The sequence below is a fragment of the Ramularia collo-cygni genome (assembly GCF_900074925.1).
Source record: "Ramularia collo-cygni strain URUG2 genome assembly, contig: RCC_scaffold12, whole genome shotgun sequence".
Lineage (NCBI taxonomy): Eukaryota > Fungi > Ascomycota > Dothideomycetes > Mycosphaerellales > Mycosphaerellaceae > Ramularia > Ramularia collo-cygni.
The window spans coordinates 541,790-561,543 of NW_019716266.1; the positions used below are offsets into that span (position 1 = coordinate 541,790).

The 19,754-nt window shown below is 51.3% G+C and overlaps 8 protein-coding genes; 3 read left to right on the forward strand and 5 right to left on the reverse strand.

Moving 5' to 3' along the window:
* Positions 1–416: 416 nt before the first annotated feature.
* On the reverse strand, positions 417–922 carry RCC_07728 (related to protein precursor; the record flags this gene model as incomplete). XM_023772982.1 has 2 exons in its annotated part: positions 417–811; positions 871–922. 2 exons carry the CDS (start codon positions 920–922, stop codon positions 417–419), a joined length of 447 nt encoding a protein of 148 aa, XP_023628750.1.
* Positions 923–1,217: 295 nt separating this feature from the next.
* RCC_07729 (related to spliceosome-associated protein SAP-49) lies at positions 1,218–2,475 on the forward strand (the record flags this gene model as incomplete). XM_023772983.1 has 2 exons in its annotated part: positions 1,218–1,237; positions 1,302–2,475. The coding sequence occupies 2 exons, from the start codon at positions 1,218–1,220 to the stop codon at positions 2,473–2,475; spliced, it is 1,194 nt and encodes a 397-aa protein (XP_023628751.1).
* A 1,002-nt stretch (positions 2,476–3,477) lies between these two features.
* RCC_07730 (probable TOM complex component Tom7) lies at positions 3,478–3,896 on the reverse strand (the record flags this gene model as incomplete). XM_023772984.1 has 4 exons in its annotated part: positions 3,478–3,502; positions 3,574–3,639; positions 3,705–3,751; positions 3,807–3,896. 4 exons carry the CDS (start codon positions 3,894–3,896, stop codon positions 3,478–3,480), a joined length of 228 nt encoding a protein of 75 aa, XP_023628752.1.
* A 181-nt stretch (positions 3,897–4,077) lies between these two features.
* On the forward strand, positions 4,078–4,635 carry RCC_07731 (related to 60S ribosomal protein L28; the record flags this gene model as incomplete). XM_023772985.1 has 2 exons in its annotated part: positions 4,078–4,242; positions 4,321–4,635. The coding sequence occupies 2 exons, from the start codon at positions 4,078–4,080 to the stop codon at positions 4,633–4,635; spliced, it is 480 nt and encodes a 159-aa protein (XP_023628753.1).
* Positions 4,636–5,198: 563 nt separating this feature from the next.
* RCC_07732 (related to secretory pathway protein (exocyst complex protein Sec15)) lies at positions 5,199–7,866 on the reverse strand (the record flags this gene model as incomplete). XM_023772986.1 has 3 exons in its annotated part: positions 5,199–6,329; positions 6,382–7,608; positions 7,810–7,866. 3 exons carry the CDS (start codon positions 7,864–7,866, stop codon positions 5,199–5,201), a joined length of 2,415 nt encoding a protein of 804 aa, XP_023628754.1.
* Positions 7,867–12,147: 4,281 nt separating this feature from the next.
* RCC_07733 (uncharacterized protein) lies at positions 12,148–12,634 on the reverse strand (the record flags this gene model as incomplete). XM_023772987.1 has 2 exons in its annotated part: positions 12,148–12,271; positions 12,435–12,634. 2 exons carry the CDS (start codon positions 12,632–12,634, stop codon positions 12,148–12,150), a joined length of 324 nt encoding a protein of 107 aa, XP_023628755.1.
* Positions 12,635–15,017: 2,383 nt separating this feature from the next.
* RCC_07734 (uncharacterized protein) lies at positions 15,018–15,753 on the forward strand (the record flags this gene model as incomplete). XM_023772988.1 has 2 exons in its annotated part: positions 15,018–15,264; positions 15,641–15,753. The coding sequence occupies 2 exons, from the start codon at positions 15,018–15,020 to the stop codon at positions 15,751–15,753; spliced, it is 360 nt and encodes a 119-aa protein (XP_023628756.1).
* Positions 15,754–16,023: 270 nt separating this feature from the next.
* Positions 16,024–16,600, reverse strand: RCC_12137 (uncharacterized protein; the record flags this gene model as incomplete). XM_023772989.1 has 2 exons in its annotated part: positions 16,024–16,441; positions 16,500–16,600. The coding sequence occupies 2 exons, from the start codon at positions 16,598–16,600 to the stop codon at positions 16,024–16,026; spliced, it is 519 nt and encodes a 172-aa protein (XP_023628757.1).
* Between the last annotated feature and the right edge of the window lie 3,154 nt (positions 16,601–19,754).

A 19,754-nucleotide genomic window follows, 5' to 3' on the forward strand; every position in this document is an offset into this window, starting at 1 on the left:
TTCGTTGCAGATGCAATGTCACTGTCTTGTTCTTGATCACGACAATCTGTGCAGGGAAGTGTTCCCCTCGCCCGCTTCCTGCAACATGCGTACCAACATATTAGAAGAGTCTGACTCTGAACTGGACAGATTCCAGCAAGGAAAAGGTGCGGCCAGGATTGACTCTGGATTTGGAGCGGTGAAATTGAAGTGTGGCAGATTTGACCCTGGCAAAGGTGTCGTGATAAAGTGCTCGCGATYTGAATTCGAAAAGAAAAGACACGCACGCCTGCGCATGAGTGTGTCTCTGGGTATCAGCACCAGAAAGTAAAAAAGGCCAGTTCGAACGAAAAAGCTCTTGTCAAATCCCTCCATCCCTTCCAAAAGGAAAACTCCACGCATACCCACAAAATAAAAGAAGAGAGAATGCCTCCTGCTCAACTGAACATGACAGCCTTCCGATCCAACGGTCTCCCATCCGCGGCAATCCCCTCTCTCCCAAACTTCCTCTCCACCCACAATCTCCGCGCCTCATCAAACCCGACTCCCCTCCTCTTCATGATAATGTAGACTTCCCTCTTGGCATCCTCGTCCAATCCTCTCCTTGAATCTTCGGCTTCAATGTTCCCCGCCAGATCAAAGTTTGAGGAGTGAAGTCCAGCTTCGGCGTCCTCGTGGAAATTTGAGGGGACGCGGGAGTAGCGGTAAGAATCGATGAAGTTGGTGAGGTTGGAGGAGAGGTTGTAGAGGAAATCGGGAATGGGGCCGGGAGCGGTGATGTAGGGGATTGGAGGAGCGTGGGGTTTCCAGATGGTGCGGGTGGCGTAGAGGGCTGGAAATGGTCGGATTAGTTGGGATATCTCCAAGAGGCATGGAGTTGGAGGTGGATACCTGTTGCGACGACGAGGAAGAAGAAGAGGAGGGTGTAGAAGAGGTAGGCCATGGCGAGGGAGTGGATTTGGATGTGCTGGTTTTTGAGGAAACGTCTTCAGAAGTAAAGAGATTGTTGGTAAGTAAGGTAAGTTGGGGCGAAGCAGCCCTCACACTCTTCTCACAACATGCGCGAGTGCTTGTCGCGTCCTGGAGAGTTGGTCGTCTTGTCAGCATCCAAGATCCATCGAAGGATCGGCGTTCGGAGTTGCGCGGTCCCGCCAGTGGAACTAGGTTCTTAACAGAGCGAGCTTCATATCACTTTACATCTTCGCATCGCATCACATCTTCGGTGACATTCCTTCAACATGTCGGGCGCACGGCATTGGTACGTTCTCTTCCTGTCCAAATCATACTCCAGTTCAGTTTGGCTAACATTCCACCGCACGCAGGGAACAAGACAAGGACAGCACGCTCTACATAGGCAACCTCGATGAGCGCTGCACCGATGCTCTGGTCTGGGAATTGATGCTCCAAGCGGGCCCCGTCATTAACGTCCACCTTCCCAAGGACCGCGTCACTCAAACCCACCAAGGCTATGGCTTCGTCGAGTTCGGTGGGGAAGAGGACGCCGACTATGCCTGCAAAATCATGAACCAGATCCGGCTGTGGGGCAAGCCAATTCGCGTCAACAAGGCATCGGCAGACAAGCGCGTCCAGGGAGAGGGAGGAGCGGGCGCGGGAGGTGTTGGGGCGGAACTCTTCATCGGAAATCTTGACGGCATGGCCGATGAAAAGGTGCTGTACGAGACCTTTTCCCGCTTTGGGCAATTGCTCTCCGTGCCAAAGGTGGCGCGGGATGATGCCAACCTCAGCAAAGGATATGGATTCGTCAGCTATTCCAACTTTGAGAGCAGTGACCAGGCCATCGAGCACATGCATGGCCAGTACTTGATGAACAAGGAGATTACGGTGCAATACGCATACAAGAAGGACGGCAAAGGCGAACGACACGGAGATGCTGCGGAACGTGCTCTCGCTGCACAGGCGAGGAAGCATGGAGTGGAAGTCGCAATTCCTGCTCTCCCTGCTGCTTTGGTCATGCCGAGTGGAACACCTTCCGGACCATCCGCAATGAACGGTTATGGCCCCCCTCCAAACGGCATGCCTCCTCAACAACAGCGTCAAACCCCTCAACCGCCGCCTGCATATGGTGGAGGCGGATATCAAGGCTACGCTCCTCCTCCCGGTCCACAAGTCCCAATGAACTTCGCGCCCCCACCACCCATGAATTTTGCCTACGCCACACCTCCAACTCCTGCAGGAGGCTTCCAGCATCTCCCTACTCCATCCTCGACGGGCACAATCCCCAACAGCGGTCTCCCGCAACACCTCCCTCCTCAACACCTCCCACCTCAGCACCAAGGACCTCGACAAATGTTCAACCATCAAGCACCTCTCGCTGCACCTCCTCCAGGCCTCCCCGCAAGACCGCCGCCTTCAAGCGCGGGATATGGTRGGCCTGTGATGCCGCCAGGTCCACCGGGAGCATTCCCTGGTCCGCCAGCGGGATTGCCACCTAGGCCCAGTGGTTTCCCTGGGAATGGGCAGCAGAATGGACGGTGACGGAAGTGATCTGAAATTCCTCTATCGAGTTGTGTTGTGGGAAAGCGTAGGCGTACCGGCGTTTGAAAAGTAAGCGGAAGGGAGGCAGGACGACTGCGATTGATACCCTTGCTTGCTGTGGTAGTAGGATTTGTATATGTAGATTGACAATCGCAATGACTTGCAATCTTCTACTTGTGTTTGGCTTCATCTCTCCAAAGCTCTTATATGCGTACGCCTACCGGCCCTCAATCTTGAGAAAGTTGAACGCAGGGTTAGGGTTGGGGTAGTGCGAAGTAACTTTGGGAGTCGACAACAACTCATATCGTCTATCATGTATGTCAAGTCTACAGATGTAGCTCGTTGGAAGCAACTGTCGAGCTGTCTGTCACTACATGGTGTTGATCGTGCGAAGCGTTGTTAAAGCCATTACTCTCATACATGGCTCTCTCGAGCGAGGTTTTGTCACGGATCGGTACATTCTGACGCTGTGAGGGAGAGTACTTGATCTTGTCACATCATCCTCGCCGATTAGTTGTCAAGGAACAGGAGATGAGAGTTTTCCAGGTGATGCACAGTCCAAGTAGCTCATAGCGAACAGATGGATATAACAGAGTCCTAAAAGAGACGAGTTGGAGGGAGGGGAGCCGGCGACTCATGTCGCAGAGAACTAGATGTTTCAAAGCATATTGTTGACGTCTGTGTCAACTTTCTCTTCTTCATTCAGGAGATGAGCAGAATGTGCTGGGAATGCGTAGGTAAAGCGTTCAACTCTTCTCCTTGCAAATTGTACATTCATAAGCGGTAATTTTGAGCTTACTTTACTCTAGCCTCCTCCGCTCGTGATGGTAGCAGAAGTGGTGATTCTGTTCGCCGCAAGTCGTTTCCCAGACTCTTGGTGTGTGTGTGTGTGGTATGTATGCATACAATCTCCTTCCAAACGCCACGTGCTATGCCTTTCTCTCCGATGTCATCGCAACTTTCCTTCCCCACTCATATCGTACATTCCGCATCGTTGACTGTCTATTGTGCAAGAGGAGAGAAGAGACTGTACATCAAATATCCAGTYAGCGTGCCGTTTTCTCGTGCTGTCCTGGGTGTTTCTTTGAATAGACTGACCGGATCAGAGATGGACGTGGGTTGCTCTTCGTGTAGCCCAGGTAGATGATCAAGGGGAGGTATCCACTGTAGGAGAAGAAGACAGGTTAGATGTATATCGAGGATGCATGGGCGATTCGTGGTGGTCGTACTAATGGATCGCGACACGGGAGAGGTCGATGACACGCGCGATGCGCTCCTGTTCGTGGATCAGTCGCCGCATCAACTTGGGATGATGTCTAGGAAAGGCCAACCTTGCTCTCTTCTGACAATTGCATCCAGGCCATGATGTGTGATGTGGTGAGGGAATTGTACTTGAAAGGTGGTGGAATGGTCTGGCGCATCAACTTGCAGCTTCTCAAGAACTTTGGAGCGAATGCGCACAAGCGTCAAGCGCGGAAGTTCGACCGCAACGGATCTACCCGTCGGGGCCACTGAATATCGAAGTCGTCTCAAACACCCACCCACGCACCGGACTCACCCACCCCCCATCTTCCCACCGCCAACCACAACATCACCGCCAACATGTCCGTCGCACAGAACCCCCTCAGCTCCGACCTGATCTGGGCCGTGACCCGCAACAACAACTCCTTCCTCGTCAAGCGCCAGGGACTCAAGCCTTTCTCCCGCGACCCTCTCAACCTCACCAACAAGCACTCCCGCAAGTATGTCGGTTACGCCAACGCTCAGGTACGAATGCCCCCCCAAATCCAATCTCTCCCAATCAATCTTACAATCCTCTAACAAATGTTATTCTTTTCCCTCCAGGCCATCGGCATCCAACCCGACAGCAACACCATCGCCGTAACCACCAAGACCTCCAAGCAAAACCAGCCCGCCAAACTCTACCACACATCCTCCTACTCGGCCTCCACCCCATCCCGTAAACTCTACAAGAACATCGTCAACTCCACCGCCAAGAAGGGCTACCGCGCGGACCTGCGCTCCGAAGCCGTGTCTCGCGCTTCCGCCATTCGTGCCAGCCAGAGGGAGAACAAGAAGGACCGAAATGCCAAGCCAAGAGGTGCTAAGCACCGCAAGGCCCAGCAGGCTGAGTTCTTGAAGTTGACTGCGGAGAACTAAAGAGTGTTTGTGTGCACAAAGCAAGGACGGATGAGGAATTTTCAATGTGTGTGTGGAATTCTGAGATGAGGGCCTTCTCTTTCTGGGATGATATGCATGATGAGGGCATTTTGAGAAGGATTCACGGATGAAATTATTCGGCGTCATGAAGGCTGGAAAAACGGCCAAGTCGGATATCGTAGCCATTGCCTCTGAAAGAAAAATGCATGCGCATGAAATGACATGTTGTGGTTCACACTGCAGTTCTCAGAAGAAGATGTCAATGCTTTGAGATTGTGTGTGATTGTGCGAGATCTGGCTCCGGCCGTTCTGGATGATCTCCTCTCAATTGGTGGAGGGACATGTGCTCGGAATACCAGAAACAAAAGTCATCAGGTTCAGCTTCCATTTCGTTTTCTAACCTTTGACACTGCACCACACGTTCTGACGGTGAGCAACAAGCTATGTGCACTCGCAGAGAGCGAACCTGCCAGACAGCAGTTTCATGCCGACACACGATGCAGCATCCTCTGCTATCGACAACACACGCAATGCCACATCCACCCTAACATCCCACCCAACCCTCAAGTCCGATCTCTCTTCCCCCCAAAAGACCTGAACCGATCACCAAACCCCTCAAAATTCATGCTAGGTTTCTTCCCCAATCCCTCCATACTCATATCCGGCAAGAAACTCATCCGATTCTCCCTCTTCCTCCCTGGCGGCTGCAGCTCCTCCCCAGCACCGGGCGAACCGACGCGATCAATCAACTCCGCACCCTTCAACTTATCAACCTCTCCAAATCGCTCGTTACTCTTACTCGAGTCGAAGAACTCCTCTCCTTTACCCGTCGCGGCAAGTTCCATCAACGCGGTCGTCTGACGCAGTTTCTCAAGCGAGGAAATGAGACTTTCCGCTTCAGGTAGCGCTTTGACAAATTCTACCAAGTCTTCCACGTCCATTTTGTACGCTCCGACGGCTTGTGGAGAAATGCGAGTCACGCCTTCTTCGAGGGGGAGGGACATGAGTTGTTCGCCAATGTGTTGGAGAGCGGTGTAGTAGATTTGTTTCTTGATTCCTTCGGGGAGACCCAACAGGACGGAACTCATGATATTGCTCAGGTAGCGGGTGAGTTCTTGGATGTAAGGACTTGCGGTCTGGGGAACGTAGGTGCTGAGCCAGTCGTACTCTGCTGTCTCGATAAGGTCGTCGATTTTGGAATTGACGAGTTCGAAAATACGCTTCTCGGCAGTTTTCTTTGCGTCACGGAAGGCGGTGGTTGCCGCGAGCTTGATGGGTCCTGCTGCTGAGGAACTGCTTCGCGCTTCCACGAGAAGGGATTGCAGATCCTGACAGGCTTGTTCGAAGTGGTCGAGGTTGGTGAGGATTTGCACGATTTGACCTGGGTATTGAGATGCGAGACGCTCCACAAGTGTGCGGCAGACTTTGTCGACAAGGAGCTCATCCAGAGATTCCTTGAGCGTCTTGTCGATTGTAGTCGTGTGGCGGAAGTGGTCGTCGGAGAAAAGGTAGATTTGGTTGAGGAAGTTGCGGATGTCGATGCAAACAAGCGGGTACATTTGGCTGAACGGAAGGATGCATGGGTAGGTGATTTCGAGATCTGCGGGAGGCGTGTACCAGGAGACGGAGATGACTTTGTTGTATTCGTCGGCATCGTTGATGGGCATGGGCATGTAATCGTCGGTGCTGACGATCTGGAGAAAATTGTCAGTATTGATCGAGGACGGGTGTGGGAAGTGGACTCACCTCTTGAAAGTCATCGCTGAAGCGCGTCTTCAGCAATGAGCTGTACTTGTCGAACAGCGTCAGCAGTAGGGTGTCCAAGCTGCTAATAGGATAAGACCAGCTGTCCATGGTCTGGATGAACAAAGCTATTACACCCTTAATTTTAAGTAGCCTGTCATCGTTGTCCACGTTGTGCAATGCGCTGCTGATGAGCGCTACTGCAGACTGGCACATACTATCCCACAGCTCATCCACATCGCTCTGAGATCGGAAGTTCTCCGTCTTCTGCATTGTCGCCTTCTCCACAATCGCGAATCCAGCAATGCCTTCTAGCAAACTACTGAGACTGCTATTCTCATCGTCGAGCAAATTGATGGTCTGCGGAATGAGCAGATCTTTCTGTCTCCGGCGAGTGGCGGCATAATCCGCGCGGAACTTCTCAGTCTGCCCGAGAGCATCGTGGATGTGCAGGCATTCGAAGAGGGGCGAGAAATCAACCTGCACCTCATCGTTGTTGAGAACGTCGAACTCCTCCGACTCATCGGCTACCAGCTCCACGGGAGAATTCAACTTGAAAGATCCTAGATATTCGTCCTTTTCGCCGCGTTCCCGCTGCCGAGCTCTTCGCATTTCCGTATGGTAGAATGCGACTTCGCCTAGAAATTGGGACGTCTCGCGGATGCGGTAAAGCCAAGTATTGAGGTCTGCCATCACTGCATCTGCAATCAAGCGTTGCGTGGCTGGGACGGAGCGCTCAATCATCTCGGCAATCTTGTACCTCGTGACCTCCCGAAGATGCACATTCTGCAGCTCATCCAGAGCGCGAAGTGCAGCATAATGGTTCTTCTTGCCGAGTAAATCATGCACTTGATTCGCCAGGCGAAGAACTTCGAGACAATCCTTCAGCGCTTGAGTGGCGTCGTCGATGTTCTGTCGCACACCTCGCGAGTCCACAAGCGCTTTCTTGGTCTCGGCGAGCTTTTCCGTGGTGGCCTCGATGCTGCGGCTGAGCTCCATGATCTCGGCAGTCAAAGTCACGGTCTCTTCTCTGACGGATTGAAGCTGATTGACGCTGCTGATGAACTCCGTGTGATTCGAGTTGCAGATTCTCTCAATCTGGTGCTCCCGATCCGCAGAGACATGGTTGAGGGCCTGGATTAATGGTGTGACTTGGGTTTGGGTCTCGGCATTCTTGAGGAGTGGAATAAGTTGGTCCAGGTAGTCAGAGTCTGATGATGAGAGGATGATCTTGAGGGTGGAATGTTAGCTGCTGGAATGGTACAGGACTGTCGCGCATGAGACGTGCAGCTTCGAGGCATTTGTCAATATMGGACTCTTCCGCCCAGCCACCCGGCGGTCTGCTCAGGCTGCCCATCGAGGAGAAGTCATGATTTTGAGGCGAGTTGCATTCACGGTGGTGCTTGAGAGGGAGAGGGAAACATCACGTACCTGTTGGACTGCTCCCGTCAGGTCGTCGTACTGAGATCCCGCGATGACGCCAGGCATGATGGCGGTCTGTGCTTTGCTAGGGCCAGCGATTGGTATCTCCTTTACGTCCAAAACCACGTTCAAAAACAAACTAAACTGTAAATTTGGGATGGACGAGTCTCTATTATTGTGAACAGGTGATGTTGATGTATCTATCGAGGTTCCAGCCGATCGGCCATGTCGGGGATTGACTAGAGACTTGGCGGCGGAAGGAACCTTGTCTCCCCTCCTTTCCCTTCTCCCTCCCTGCCTACAACACCTATTGTCCTCATGCCTACGTACCGCTCTATCATGAAAAGAAGGCCAGCAACTCCCATGGAATTTGCTACGCGGTGCGCAGGCAAGATTGGGAGCATTGCCCTTTGCGACTTCCGAGTGTCCCTCTGATCCTGTGCTCACAGTTGCAGCAACCGCACGAGGAGTCAGGAGACTTACCTTATGATGTCGCTGCACGTCTTCGTGAGTTAGAGGGCACCGGATGCTGCCTTGTAGCGAGAGGATTCGTCGCATGTGTGGAATCTTGCCACCCGTAAGCTCCCAACTCGTAGCTAAGGCATCCATGAGCGCCGACAAGATCGTGCATGTCGTGCACGAGGCAGACTGGTCGAGGGGCTGCCTGATTGGGATGTTATGGCAAATGGCACAAGATGATGGGAGACGTAGGGCGTTTCGCGGAAAAAAAAAACGCCCATTGCTCTACCGCATGGTACACAGACATGTAGAGCATGAGCAGTATATTGCTGTACTGTCCGCCTCGCCCTGTCATCTATGATCGCGCGTAGTCTACTGCAGCGGTGCAGCGTCACTTTAGTCGCGGTAGCTTCACGGATTCGCTTTGGGCTTCAACCCCATAGGAACTTGTCGAAGCCACGGGCATCAACTGAGATTTTGGCTGGCCAGCGGGCAGAGGACCGCCAACGACTCGCTCGGATTCCCGTCATCAAGCTCTCCCGAGCTCTCAAAAGCCGACTCTCGCTGGCCGAATCCGCGCACTCACTCACGGCGAACAGAGCGGGAGGGCGAGGGCTAGCGTACAGTCTACTTGGACGTCAGGTCCACGGCGATCGTCAGGCCGCGAGGCAGCAGATGGCAGGGGTGCGTGGACCCTGAGAGGTCGCCGGCGTGGTCGCTGTTTTGGTCTGCCAGACCAGAACTCGACTCCTGCAACCATTCAGGGCTTGAGATTCTCGTAGATGGAAGAAACTAGCATGGCGAGATAGCTCCTAGTTTATGATAGTTGTATGCGTGCGTACTGTTCCGTAGTGAGCAATGGTAGACCTGGTGAAGGCGTGAAGTCAAGTCTTGCCAAGGCTTGATGCTCCGGCGGTAAGTCCGCGAGTCTCTTTCCACCACCACATGGTCCTCTCACCGGCAGCAGGCTTGTCACAGTGTGTTGCAAAGGAGATTCTTCATGTGACAGTTCTCATCGAGGTCGTCCACAGTGAGCTCACTGCCTGTGCGAGTCAAGGCCTTCGACCCCATATGGTCCCTGGCCCTATATGTGACCGAGTACCTTGTGAACACATCCTCGAGCTGGCGCGCAGCGACGACAACATGGATCACAGGCTTTCAGGAAAGCCAACAGCCAAAGCAGAGTGGGACGATAGCCTGTGCCAGGCCTGATCAGCATGCCAGGTCTAGTAGGCCATCCTCTCGACCTCCGCACACCTCCGCTCCTCGCATAGAGCATACCCGAGGCACCGCGCATACACGAGACACCGCGCATACTCGTGGCAGCAACGACGACGACCTCGACCCCGATACCGACCGCAGCTTCACTAATCGGAGCTGGCAGGCGCAAAGGATGTGCTGTTTAGGAGAAGCTACATCTTGGCAAGCACAGCCCATGGGCACGCCTATGCAGGAAAGGACACCCAAAGATCTTCTGGCTCTGCGCAAATCGTAGCGTTATGCTGGTCTTAAGGAGATGGCACACCACATGAAGAGCGCATGGATGCGATCTGCTCGTGCGACATTCGACGTGCAGGGAACAGCGCGGAGGGCAGGGAAGCACAGCCGCGAGCTCAGAGGAAAAGTCCACGGTAGAATCAGCAGACAGTGAGCGGCAATGACTGCCCCCCCCCCGACGCTGGCGTACTGTATCCTCAGCCAGTACGGACATGGCAAGGTCCAGTAGACTTCAAAAGATGGCGATCGGCTGGCAACTATCCAAGGGACCAAGCTGTCAATCTATTACAATGGGTCTTCGCAGGATCGATCAAGCGGATGCGCCAGCTGGTATTCCAAATACAGCTGAGAGACAGGAGCGGTGCTCAAATCCAGCATTTCTCGGAAGCCTTTTCGTGAATCAAATATTGATGACAGATTCTTGTCAAAATTTGATAGCCTCCTTTTTTCTGGCTCATATCCTTGAGAGTTTCGGACTTCGCCTTTCACGCCGAGGACATTGCCAATGCCACGTTGCACTGCTGAATTTTCGCTTTGCAAGTAGCTGCAATTGCCTGACGCAACTTCATCCGCGATCTTGGACAATGCCGTTGGTCTCAAGATTCTTGCTGGAAGTTGGGCACCCTAAGAAGATTGATTGGCATATTGGCGCGGCACTCCGCCTGTGAACTTGACCAGTAGAGCTCAAAGATAAGACTGTGCAAATGCAAGCTTTATCAGCGGTTTCGGAGGCCTGGGGAGTTAGTCAACCACGGAATTGTTGTCTGTTGCATCGGAGTCCAGTCAAAATCTACCCGCATGGTTCGTCGCTCTCTCGTGTTACTAGGTCGGCCGATGCCACAAGCAGGAGAAGTCATGGACGAGCCCACAAGCGAGTGTCTCTCTGCACGTGGACAAAAGATGAATCCAACGACTGGCTTTCTGGAGGCCGTTTGGTTTGGGCCTCGATAAATGGTGCATCGCAATGTCACGGACACAAGAGCTGGTATCCGCACTTCTTATGGGACCCCATCAAGCCTGCGAGCTCCAGTGTTTGTTGGAAAGGAACCTGCCCCTTATTTTCCAATGTCGACTTCCAGAGGATCGGGAATAGTCTTCGCACTTCTTGCTATACGTGGCAAACCCGTGCAAGATGGTTGTCGATCATCAACCGCCTCTGCAATATCGACACTCTGGAGTTTTGGCCAACAACGGGCAGCATCTTGCTTGATAAAACCGGAATACGCTCGAGTTCTGGCACTGGAGGACTGGAGGCATTCTCAGTCCGAACCAGATTCACTGAAGATGCCGCGGAGGGCGTCATAATCTTGTGAGTCCACCGTGAGATGGTGGCACTCTGTGCCGCAATACTAGCAACTTGGATGGACCATGCATCAAGCCCGTTCCCGACCCCCGGCCCAGCTGAGATATTGACAAGGAAATCAGCCATTCACCTGCTGAAATTCCGTTCCGCAACTCGTACCGGAACCTCTTCGGTCGTTCAAGAACAGTGCATCCGCAACTGGTCTTGGAACATTGGGTCTCCGTATTGGATGCGGTACTTGCGATCTCCAAAGGCTTGCTGTATTTTCCTCAGATTTGCTCTATCGCGTAAGAGCATGCCGGCGTGCTGTTCTTACGGATAGTGTCGAGTTGCGTGGACCTGCTGTCATTTTTCCAGTGTCTTCTCCTCCGCTGATGCGAACCTGGTCGCTTGACCTACCGTCAACATCGGTCTTCGAAGTCTGTGTCTGCCTTCACCTGTGGAAACGTCCTCGAGGTTGAGATCGCCTGACTCTGCGGCGATGTATGAATACCGAACCCCAAGCTTACTGCATTCCAGAAGCGAGCTTGAATGTGGATATCCGCGTACTCGTGGGCCGGTCTCCAATCCTGTTCAGACTGGCAGCCTGCAGAATCTCTGCAGCGTCCCTCGTTAGGGAAGCGTTGCAAACCGTTCTCAAAGCATAGGCCCCGGTCGTGGTCTGTGTCATCTACCTCGGCCACTCAGGGGACTCAATGAAWGAGTATCGCTGGCACCCTCTTGCTGTTGCCCGCGGCTTCATGTATCCGCCGTCCTCGTGCTCTGCGGCAACAGTGTTCTGGCAGTGCTCTTCAGAAATCGGTGTCATCTTCGAGGCGGCTTCCCATCAGGGCGATGGTATGGCAGATTGCCACATCCTGGCGGAGGCACGCAGTGCAGCATACACTGCAGCATGTCCTGGAATCCGCCGAATACTGTTCGCCGAGCGCTTCATCTCCAGTGGCGACCAGCAGTGCAAAGAGCTGCGCTTTGCCTGTACCTCTACATGTGTCCCTGCTCGTCATCTGCCGCATCGGTCGTTACAGTCCGTCCAAGTTCTCTCAATCACCAATGCTCTTGCTCTTCGGGTAGTGGCGACGCTTCTGAGCTCAACTGGGATCATGCGTGCAAATTGAGCCGGTGGATCGCAACCGCATGCATTGAAGAGCCGCCTCGCGTAGATGCTCGCGTTGCATCTGCAAGACGTTGCCGGCGAAGGAGCCGTACGAGGCGCTTCCATATGGTCAAACTGTCTGCTTGGGCGTTCCCAATAAAGCATGTAGGCTTGTTGCCACCCCTATCACCATCAAGTACTCGCTGGTATCTTGCGGGTGTGTAGCTTCGCCGGCGCCATGTCGTGGCGACGGATGAAGCGCCTCTGGGTGTCCATACTTACCGTCCATGTTGCGCACCGACAGCCACGTCGGATTGTCCGCCGCCACGCAGACATGCACGGCTCTCTCTCATGCTCTGGTACTCGCTGTCATCGTCGTTATCGTCGTCGCTCTTTCGGGTGTGCGGTGGTGCGTCTGTTGGGATGTCGACGTTGCCAGGTGTACTGGTGGCCAGCTCGTCGGCGGATGGACTTGGCTTCATGAAAGCCGCAAGGCATTGTCGACCTTGAGAAGAGCGCTGTGCCTTGGATCACAGTCCTTGCCATCCTACCTACGAGGGAGCATGATGCATTCGCGGGCATAGGCCTCTCATCCTCACCGGGATTTGCTACATGGCTTCTGTCTGCTGCTCGCTATACAGCACAAAGCGTGTTTGTCAAGCCTCATCACTGTCGATGGAAGGCTGCTTCGCGTAGCTCTCGTTCCTCCGGTGCTTTGTCTTGCATTACCCCTGAGCTCTTCCCACATGCCTGGTCGACGAGGTGTAATAGACTTAAGAGACACTCGCATCTCGTAGTCTCAATGTCTTCGAGCTCGGTGTATGAAGCTCACCATCATCCTCGCTCAAGACTGCGGCCGGAAGCTGGACCCCCGGATGGACTTTACGCGACCGAACAGCCCAACACCTGGCCAACTATAGACAACTCATCAACCAACGCTCGCATCAACTAGCAAAGTGGATGCGATTGATGCTTGAGGTCGTCTCTCAAACCTCCAACTTTGTCTATGTCTATACGACCGTTGTGGATAGAGATCTAGAAGTGTGGTGGAAATAGCGATCCTCCAAGTACCGGGCGTCAGCCCATGGAGGGATGGGTATATATTTGCTGCGGAATTTGAGTTCTCCGCCCTTATGGCATAGTTAGATTAGCTAGATTTCTTGCGTCGTCATCGTGTTCATTGAGTGCCTGGGTTCAAGCCGTGCTAACTTATTCACAGGAATCGGCAATGACCGGAAATGAAACTCCTCGGAGTGGCAACCCCCCCATGGGGGGATAGTTTTGCTTGGGCAATGCTCATTTATTTTATTTTATTTCCTTTTGCAACCAGAGCCGCGAGGGCAATGCCTCCAGCACGCCTGCGTCCTTTTGCAATGCCTCCAGCACGCCTGCTTCCTTTTGCAGCGTGTCGACGACATACAACCGTTTTGCAACATGTGATTCTGCGGTTGACAAAGGAACCGCGTCTGCCAACTTCCAATAGCATTGCCATTGGCGATTTGTATTGGTTTGATCTACAGTGCTCCATGTTGCATCTCCTTTGCTCTGRGCCTCGCGTCCACGTTTGCCCATTATGCTGTGGCTTGGGATTATTGCAATGCCCCAGTATGGCAATAGGTGGCCTAATCGCTACAGCAGCCCCAATGCATTGATCTGCTTGATGATGCACCATACCTGGTGCGGCGGCTCACTCTGAACTCGCTCAAGGCAAGTCGATTCTGAAATGCTCTTCAATTACTCTTGCAATTTCTATTTCTCCCATTTTACGAATGATTATACAGATGCAACCATGAAACACTTCGACAAGTCAGTCCTTTCATTTTGCAAAGGCAGAAGAAACACCAGCAGTTCATTCAATTGTGCAGTAGTATTCCAAGCAAGGCAGAGAACTCCAAAGGTTGCCAGAGTCTTGCCTACGGGCTGCTCGTCTCTGAACCTGGATCTCAGCCCAGGTCAAGAGAATCTTCCACCACCACGCTCCGTATCTACCAGCGCAGCAACAGTGCTAGCTATACGATCTCGGAAAGTCGCATGGTCATACCCTCAATTGAAAAGGGGTAATTGCCTGTTCAGAATATTATCAAGAAGTGTTGTGGTGTTGTCCATCTTTTTGCCACTTTCATCAGCTTCGATGCGATGGTCGCGTCAATCCACAGCACTGTGACGTACATCAAAAGCTGCTGCCGCCAGAATTCAGCCAGCAGCCAGGCGTTACCTGCCGTAGTCAGGCCGCACGAACGAAACCCCGAGCAACTTGCAAGATCGCAATCAGGACAATACAACGGCACGGTGTTCTACGGCTGTGTGGTTCAAGCGTATGGTCGCCCCAAGGGCCACGCTCACAGTCTTGACCGTACAGGAGCTGGCCAGATGGACAGCTACCCCTGCCAGACTACCTAATAGCTTCCGCACGCCCATCAGTATCAGCCATTGTGTTTGCTGCTTTGATTGTGGCACTTGGAACAACTGTTCGGGGCTGACGACCCAGACGTGGTCTTCAGAGCGCAGAAGCTATCTTCGTGGGTCTCTACTGTCAAGCGGCACCACACATCCATCTCTCCGCACTTCTAGCTCGCTATCGTCACGTTCATGTAGGTTCTCTCCCTATTCGACGGTGGAGTACAGTGCCGCATGGTATGGCTACAAGTAAGTCGCGTCGAAACTCTTCTCTTTGCCTGTGGGTCGCAGAGCGCTTCAAGCGGTGGTAAGGAGAACGATTTTGTGTCGCTTCCGGCGCGTCTCCATTCCATTCTTCCACCTCTACTCCATTGTCCTCCCTCTCGCGCCGTTCACCATCGCCGACGGTAGACCACAAACATCACGATACCAGCAGACGCGTCGCGTCGACCTTCCGACACCGCCTATATGCATTTCCACATGGTCAGTTCCCGCAAGTTCGGCGTGAGCATGGTCTTCGGCCTTGCAGCCGCCGCTGCCGCCACTTACGCTCTACTCAGCATCCACAGGAGCATGCAGCACATCAGCGTGACCGCCTCTTCGAACGAGGAGGAAGCAGCGAACGAGGCGAACGAGCTGCGATCATGGGATATTGAGATGGGATACCTGGGCGACGACGAGAAGGAGGATAATGGGACGGAGGAGGAGCGAAGGGGTACGTGAATCACTTGTGGAGCTGTACAGACACCATACGGCGCGTACAAAGCTACATCCACGGCCTGCCGAGCAGCATCGACGAGACTTTTTGTACGGCTCATTCGCACACTTCCAAAAGGAGGGATAACGAGATGGAGGAGGACTGAAGGGGTACGTGAAACCCTTGGGGAGCTGTGCATACGCCATACGACGCGTACGAAGCTACTTCTACCGCCTGTGAAGCAGCATTGATTACACTTCTTGTACGGCTCATATGCACACTTCGAAAAGGAGGGATACCGGGATGGAGGACTGAGGGGGTAGGTGAATCGCTTGTGGAGCTGTACATACACCATACGGCGCGTACAAAGCTACATCTACCGTCTGCCGAGCAGCATTGACAACGCTCCTGCACGCTCCATCCGCACTCCTTACTGCGGCCATGGTCGACATCTACCGCGAACTGGAGGTTTCCCCTGCTCAGCTCCAAGCCAGCGGCGCAGAATGACTGAGGACAGTCGGTCTTGATACCCGGCAGCGCCAACAGACTGAGGCAGTATCGCACTGTCAGTGGGCACCCTCTGCCTAGAGACCTTGAGCAAAATTCGCGGACTTCAAGAATCGGTGACGACGACGATGATGCGGAAAAGCGGTGGAAGCAAGATAACCATCTCAATACTGGGCATTACAACGCGATACAATAGCTCCCTCTTCAACTGAAAGAAAGGCAGGCAACGGTAAAGCTAGATTTGTCAAAGAAACGCACCGCTACAACAATTCACAACACCCTCAACAACCAAGTCTCCATCTCGCCCAATACCCCCACAAAATCCTCTGCCCTCCCCTCCTCCACACTCGCAATCGTAAACCCACACCTCCTCAAACAACCTACACTCGCACCATTCCGCGGATCAACTTTAGCAAACAACTGCTGACCAGGATAGCATTCCAGATACCTTTTACAAAACCCTCTACAAGCTTCCTGCGCATACCCCTTTCCCCAAAATTCCGGTAATAACGAGTATCCAATCTCTCGAGGTCTGAAAGTTCCCACCAATCCAATGAGATTAGGGGATGGGGAAATTGTTATGGCTAGGACGATGAGTGGGTGGGAAGGGGGGGATATATTGAGGGAGATTAGGAGATCGTCGAGTCTTGCGGAGGATTTTTCGAGGTTGGGGCTTGGATCTTGCGAGCTGGATGGACTTTGTGAGTTGAGGATGTTGGGGTTGTGGTATTTTTGGAGAGGCTTACGTCCATTTTGATACTTCTGGGTTGGATTGGAGGGCGTGGAAGGCGATGAGATCTTCTTCGTTGATGGGGCGAAGATGGAGACGGTTTGTCTTGATGAACATTGCGGCCTACTGTTATGTGATGAACGATAATCGCGAAGTGTCTATGTGATACCGAGCTATCTATCGCGACTATGAAGGACCTATATCCTTCCTAGGCTAGTTTGCTTTTAGCAAACTAACAACAAGTAAATAGACAAACAGGCTAATTATAGAACTAACTAGTAGGGCTAAGAAGACACGCGCTATATCCTCGAATATACCCCTATAGGGCTCGTAGCTCTATTTATAGTTAGTCCTTATAGTCTACTAAGCTAAGTTACTTAATAAACTAAGCGAACTTAATCCTATCTAATACCTTAGTTAGGCTATTAGTAGCTTAGAGGTTAGTTAAGATCTACTCGATCCTTACGATTCCTTAGGCGATAGCCTAGCGGATCTAATGCTAACGCTACTCGATATGCTTTAAACGACCGTCTATAGTTAGCTTCTAACTTAAGGAAATTATAGGCTAGTTATCCTTAAAGATAGTTACCGGTAGGACCGATTTCTCGTATTATTAGGAATTACTAAGGCTTCGACTATAGCTAGACGTAAAGTTAGACGACTACTAAGCGTACTAGCGAGCGCCGCGTACGTAACGTATAGTCGTACCTTAAGAGGCGCGTAGGCGCCTCGCTATTAATAAGTAAGAATTAGTTTTATTACTAGTTAGACGACTAGTTAGCGTTCTATATACTACGACATCTTTTATATATCTTATACGTATATACTAAGCTTAATTAGCATCTAACGGATCTAAGTAGCCTCCTACGTAGCTAAAGTTAGTATAACGTACTCTACCTCCGTAGAAGAGAGAGTTATAATAGTCTAGCGACCTAACTTCTAAGAAATAAGACCTTTATAAAGCTTAAAAGCGTAGCCGGCCGTAGATCGGCGGGTATTACGGTTATCTATAAAGGCTAAGTCGGCGTATCTATAAAGGCGAGTAGATATAAGGGTAAAGATGTAGCAATGTATTAGACACCCGTAATTACTCGATTAGAGATAAGACTAATTCTTGTAGGTTAAATGTGCGCTATGCGTAGGAGTTATGTATACGCTAAGCCTGCGCTAAGCAGTTAGGTTATATTGCACTCCCTTCTCTAAGGTTAGTTAATATAGCTACCTCTATTAATCCTGTTATTATAAGRGCTCTTAYACGGCCCTTATAATTACCTCCTTCCCCCTATACGAACTAGCCTTAGTTCGGGGGCTTAGGAATAGAGGCGCGCGCGCGTCGTATACGTCGCGCTCGGGGTCCGTAGRCTCTATATAGTAAAGTGCCTATTTTCTAAGCAACCTTCGGGCTATTTATATAAAAGCCGGCTAGTTAAACTAGCTATATAGGAAGTAGCCGCTTTCGGAACTTTATCCTCCTTCTAGTAGGCTAAATACCGTACCTAGAAGGGCGAGGGTTTAATTCCCTTAACGACCGCTGCTCGATAAGAGGGTTAATAAGTCCCCTACTACGCGGCGTATACGTTACCGCTACTATCCGTAAGGGTCTTATATCTATAGATCTCTAAGTAGGTTATTTACTAAGTAACCTACCCTAGTAACTACCCCTTATTAATATTCTTTCTATCTTGTAGATTTCTCTTCTATACATCTACTCTTTATTATGCCGCTACGTACTCCCCGTAAGCGTCGCGTACCCGACCCGCCGGCGACCCCCGCTTAAGCGTCGGCGAGTAAGCGCCGCGCTATYRAGGTGCCTACGGCCTATCGCCGCTATACGCGGTTAGTATACCTTCGTATTAGCTATCGCTATAACGCTGTCTTTAGCGCGTTTAAGCGTAAGTACGACTACTATAAGTAAGTAACGCTTATTTAAGACGCCTACTCCCCTCTTACGTAGCGCTAACTTCCCTTAAAGGAACAATTATTATAAGTATAAACCCGTACCGGTAGCGATGCGCCTATACTACGATAGCGTTATAGCTACGGTCTAAGAGCTTAATCTAGTAGATACTACTATATAGAAGGGCAGTTAGGAGGAAGCTAATTATAAGGCGGCGGTAAACACCTTTAGTATTAAGTTAGATACTTAGATCCGTATTAACGAGCCTACCTCGGGTATACGGCGTAAGAGTAGCGTAGTCGAGGCGCCTAATCTTACTCGCTTAACGAATAATCTTATAGCTATTACTTAAGTCGGTCGTATCGTAAGTGTCTCGCCTACTTCTCGTATGCGTCTATAATACTAACTATCTATATAGTAGTTAGAGATAATAGGGCAGTCTACTAATACCTTCGATACTACCCTTATTAGAAACGAGCTATTCGAGGAGGAGTCCGAGGTAAAGGAGAATAAGTTCGAGTAGAGTACTTAGCGCGTTCTCTAGGCTTGCGCAGCGTATACGCCTATCTTATAGTATAGTCTATAAAGTAATCCCCTTTAGGTCTAACCGTAATAAAACTACTTAATTCTTATTACTCTTCTTCTATTTTACTCCGCTCTGCTTCCGAGCCTCTTTTACTACGCGGCCTCTACGTATACGCGGAGCCTACGCCTCGAACCTATCGAGAGCTTCGTAGTCTTTAAYATATATACTAGGTTCCTACTAGTTATATTCTAATAGCTATCTACGCTACTTTACTAAATAAAACGTTTCGCCCTTCTATACCCTCTTATTAAGAATCTCTTTAACCTCCTACTACCTATCCTCGTCGACTACGAGTAGTATGCGCTCCTCTTACGCTTTACTCTTCCGGCTAGAATATAGCTCTAATAGAGTAACGTAGAAGACGTTATAGATCCTTACTAAGATAGGTAACTACAAGCGATACGCCTAAGTCCCGATTACGTTAATTACGCGGTATAGGCCTAGCTATTTAGGTCCTATCTTCTTCTTGCCCTCTAGCTTAAGATTCTTTATAGAGCGAAGTACTAGATTACTAATATTAAAGCTTATAGGCTTATAGTTCTTATTATAGTACTGTAACTATTACTCTTTAGCTTTACGCTATCGCTTAGTAAGCTCCTTATGWACGCTACGTATACGCTTCGCTAAGTCGATAGCGGCCGGTATTCTCCCTTCTAAGAGCTCGTCCTAAGCGATGTCTTAGGCATTAGCGCCGTCGCCTAGAGGGCGCGTTACTAGCTCTAGGTTCTATCTATAGAGGATTTAGAAAGGGCTTATTTTAAGGCCCGCGTATACGCTATTATTACACG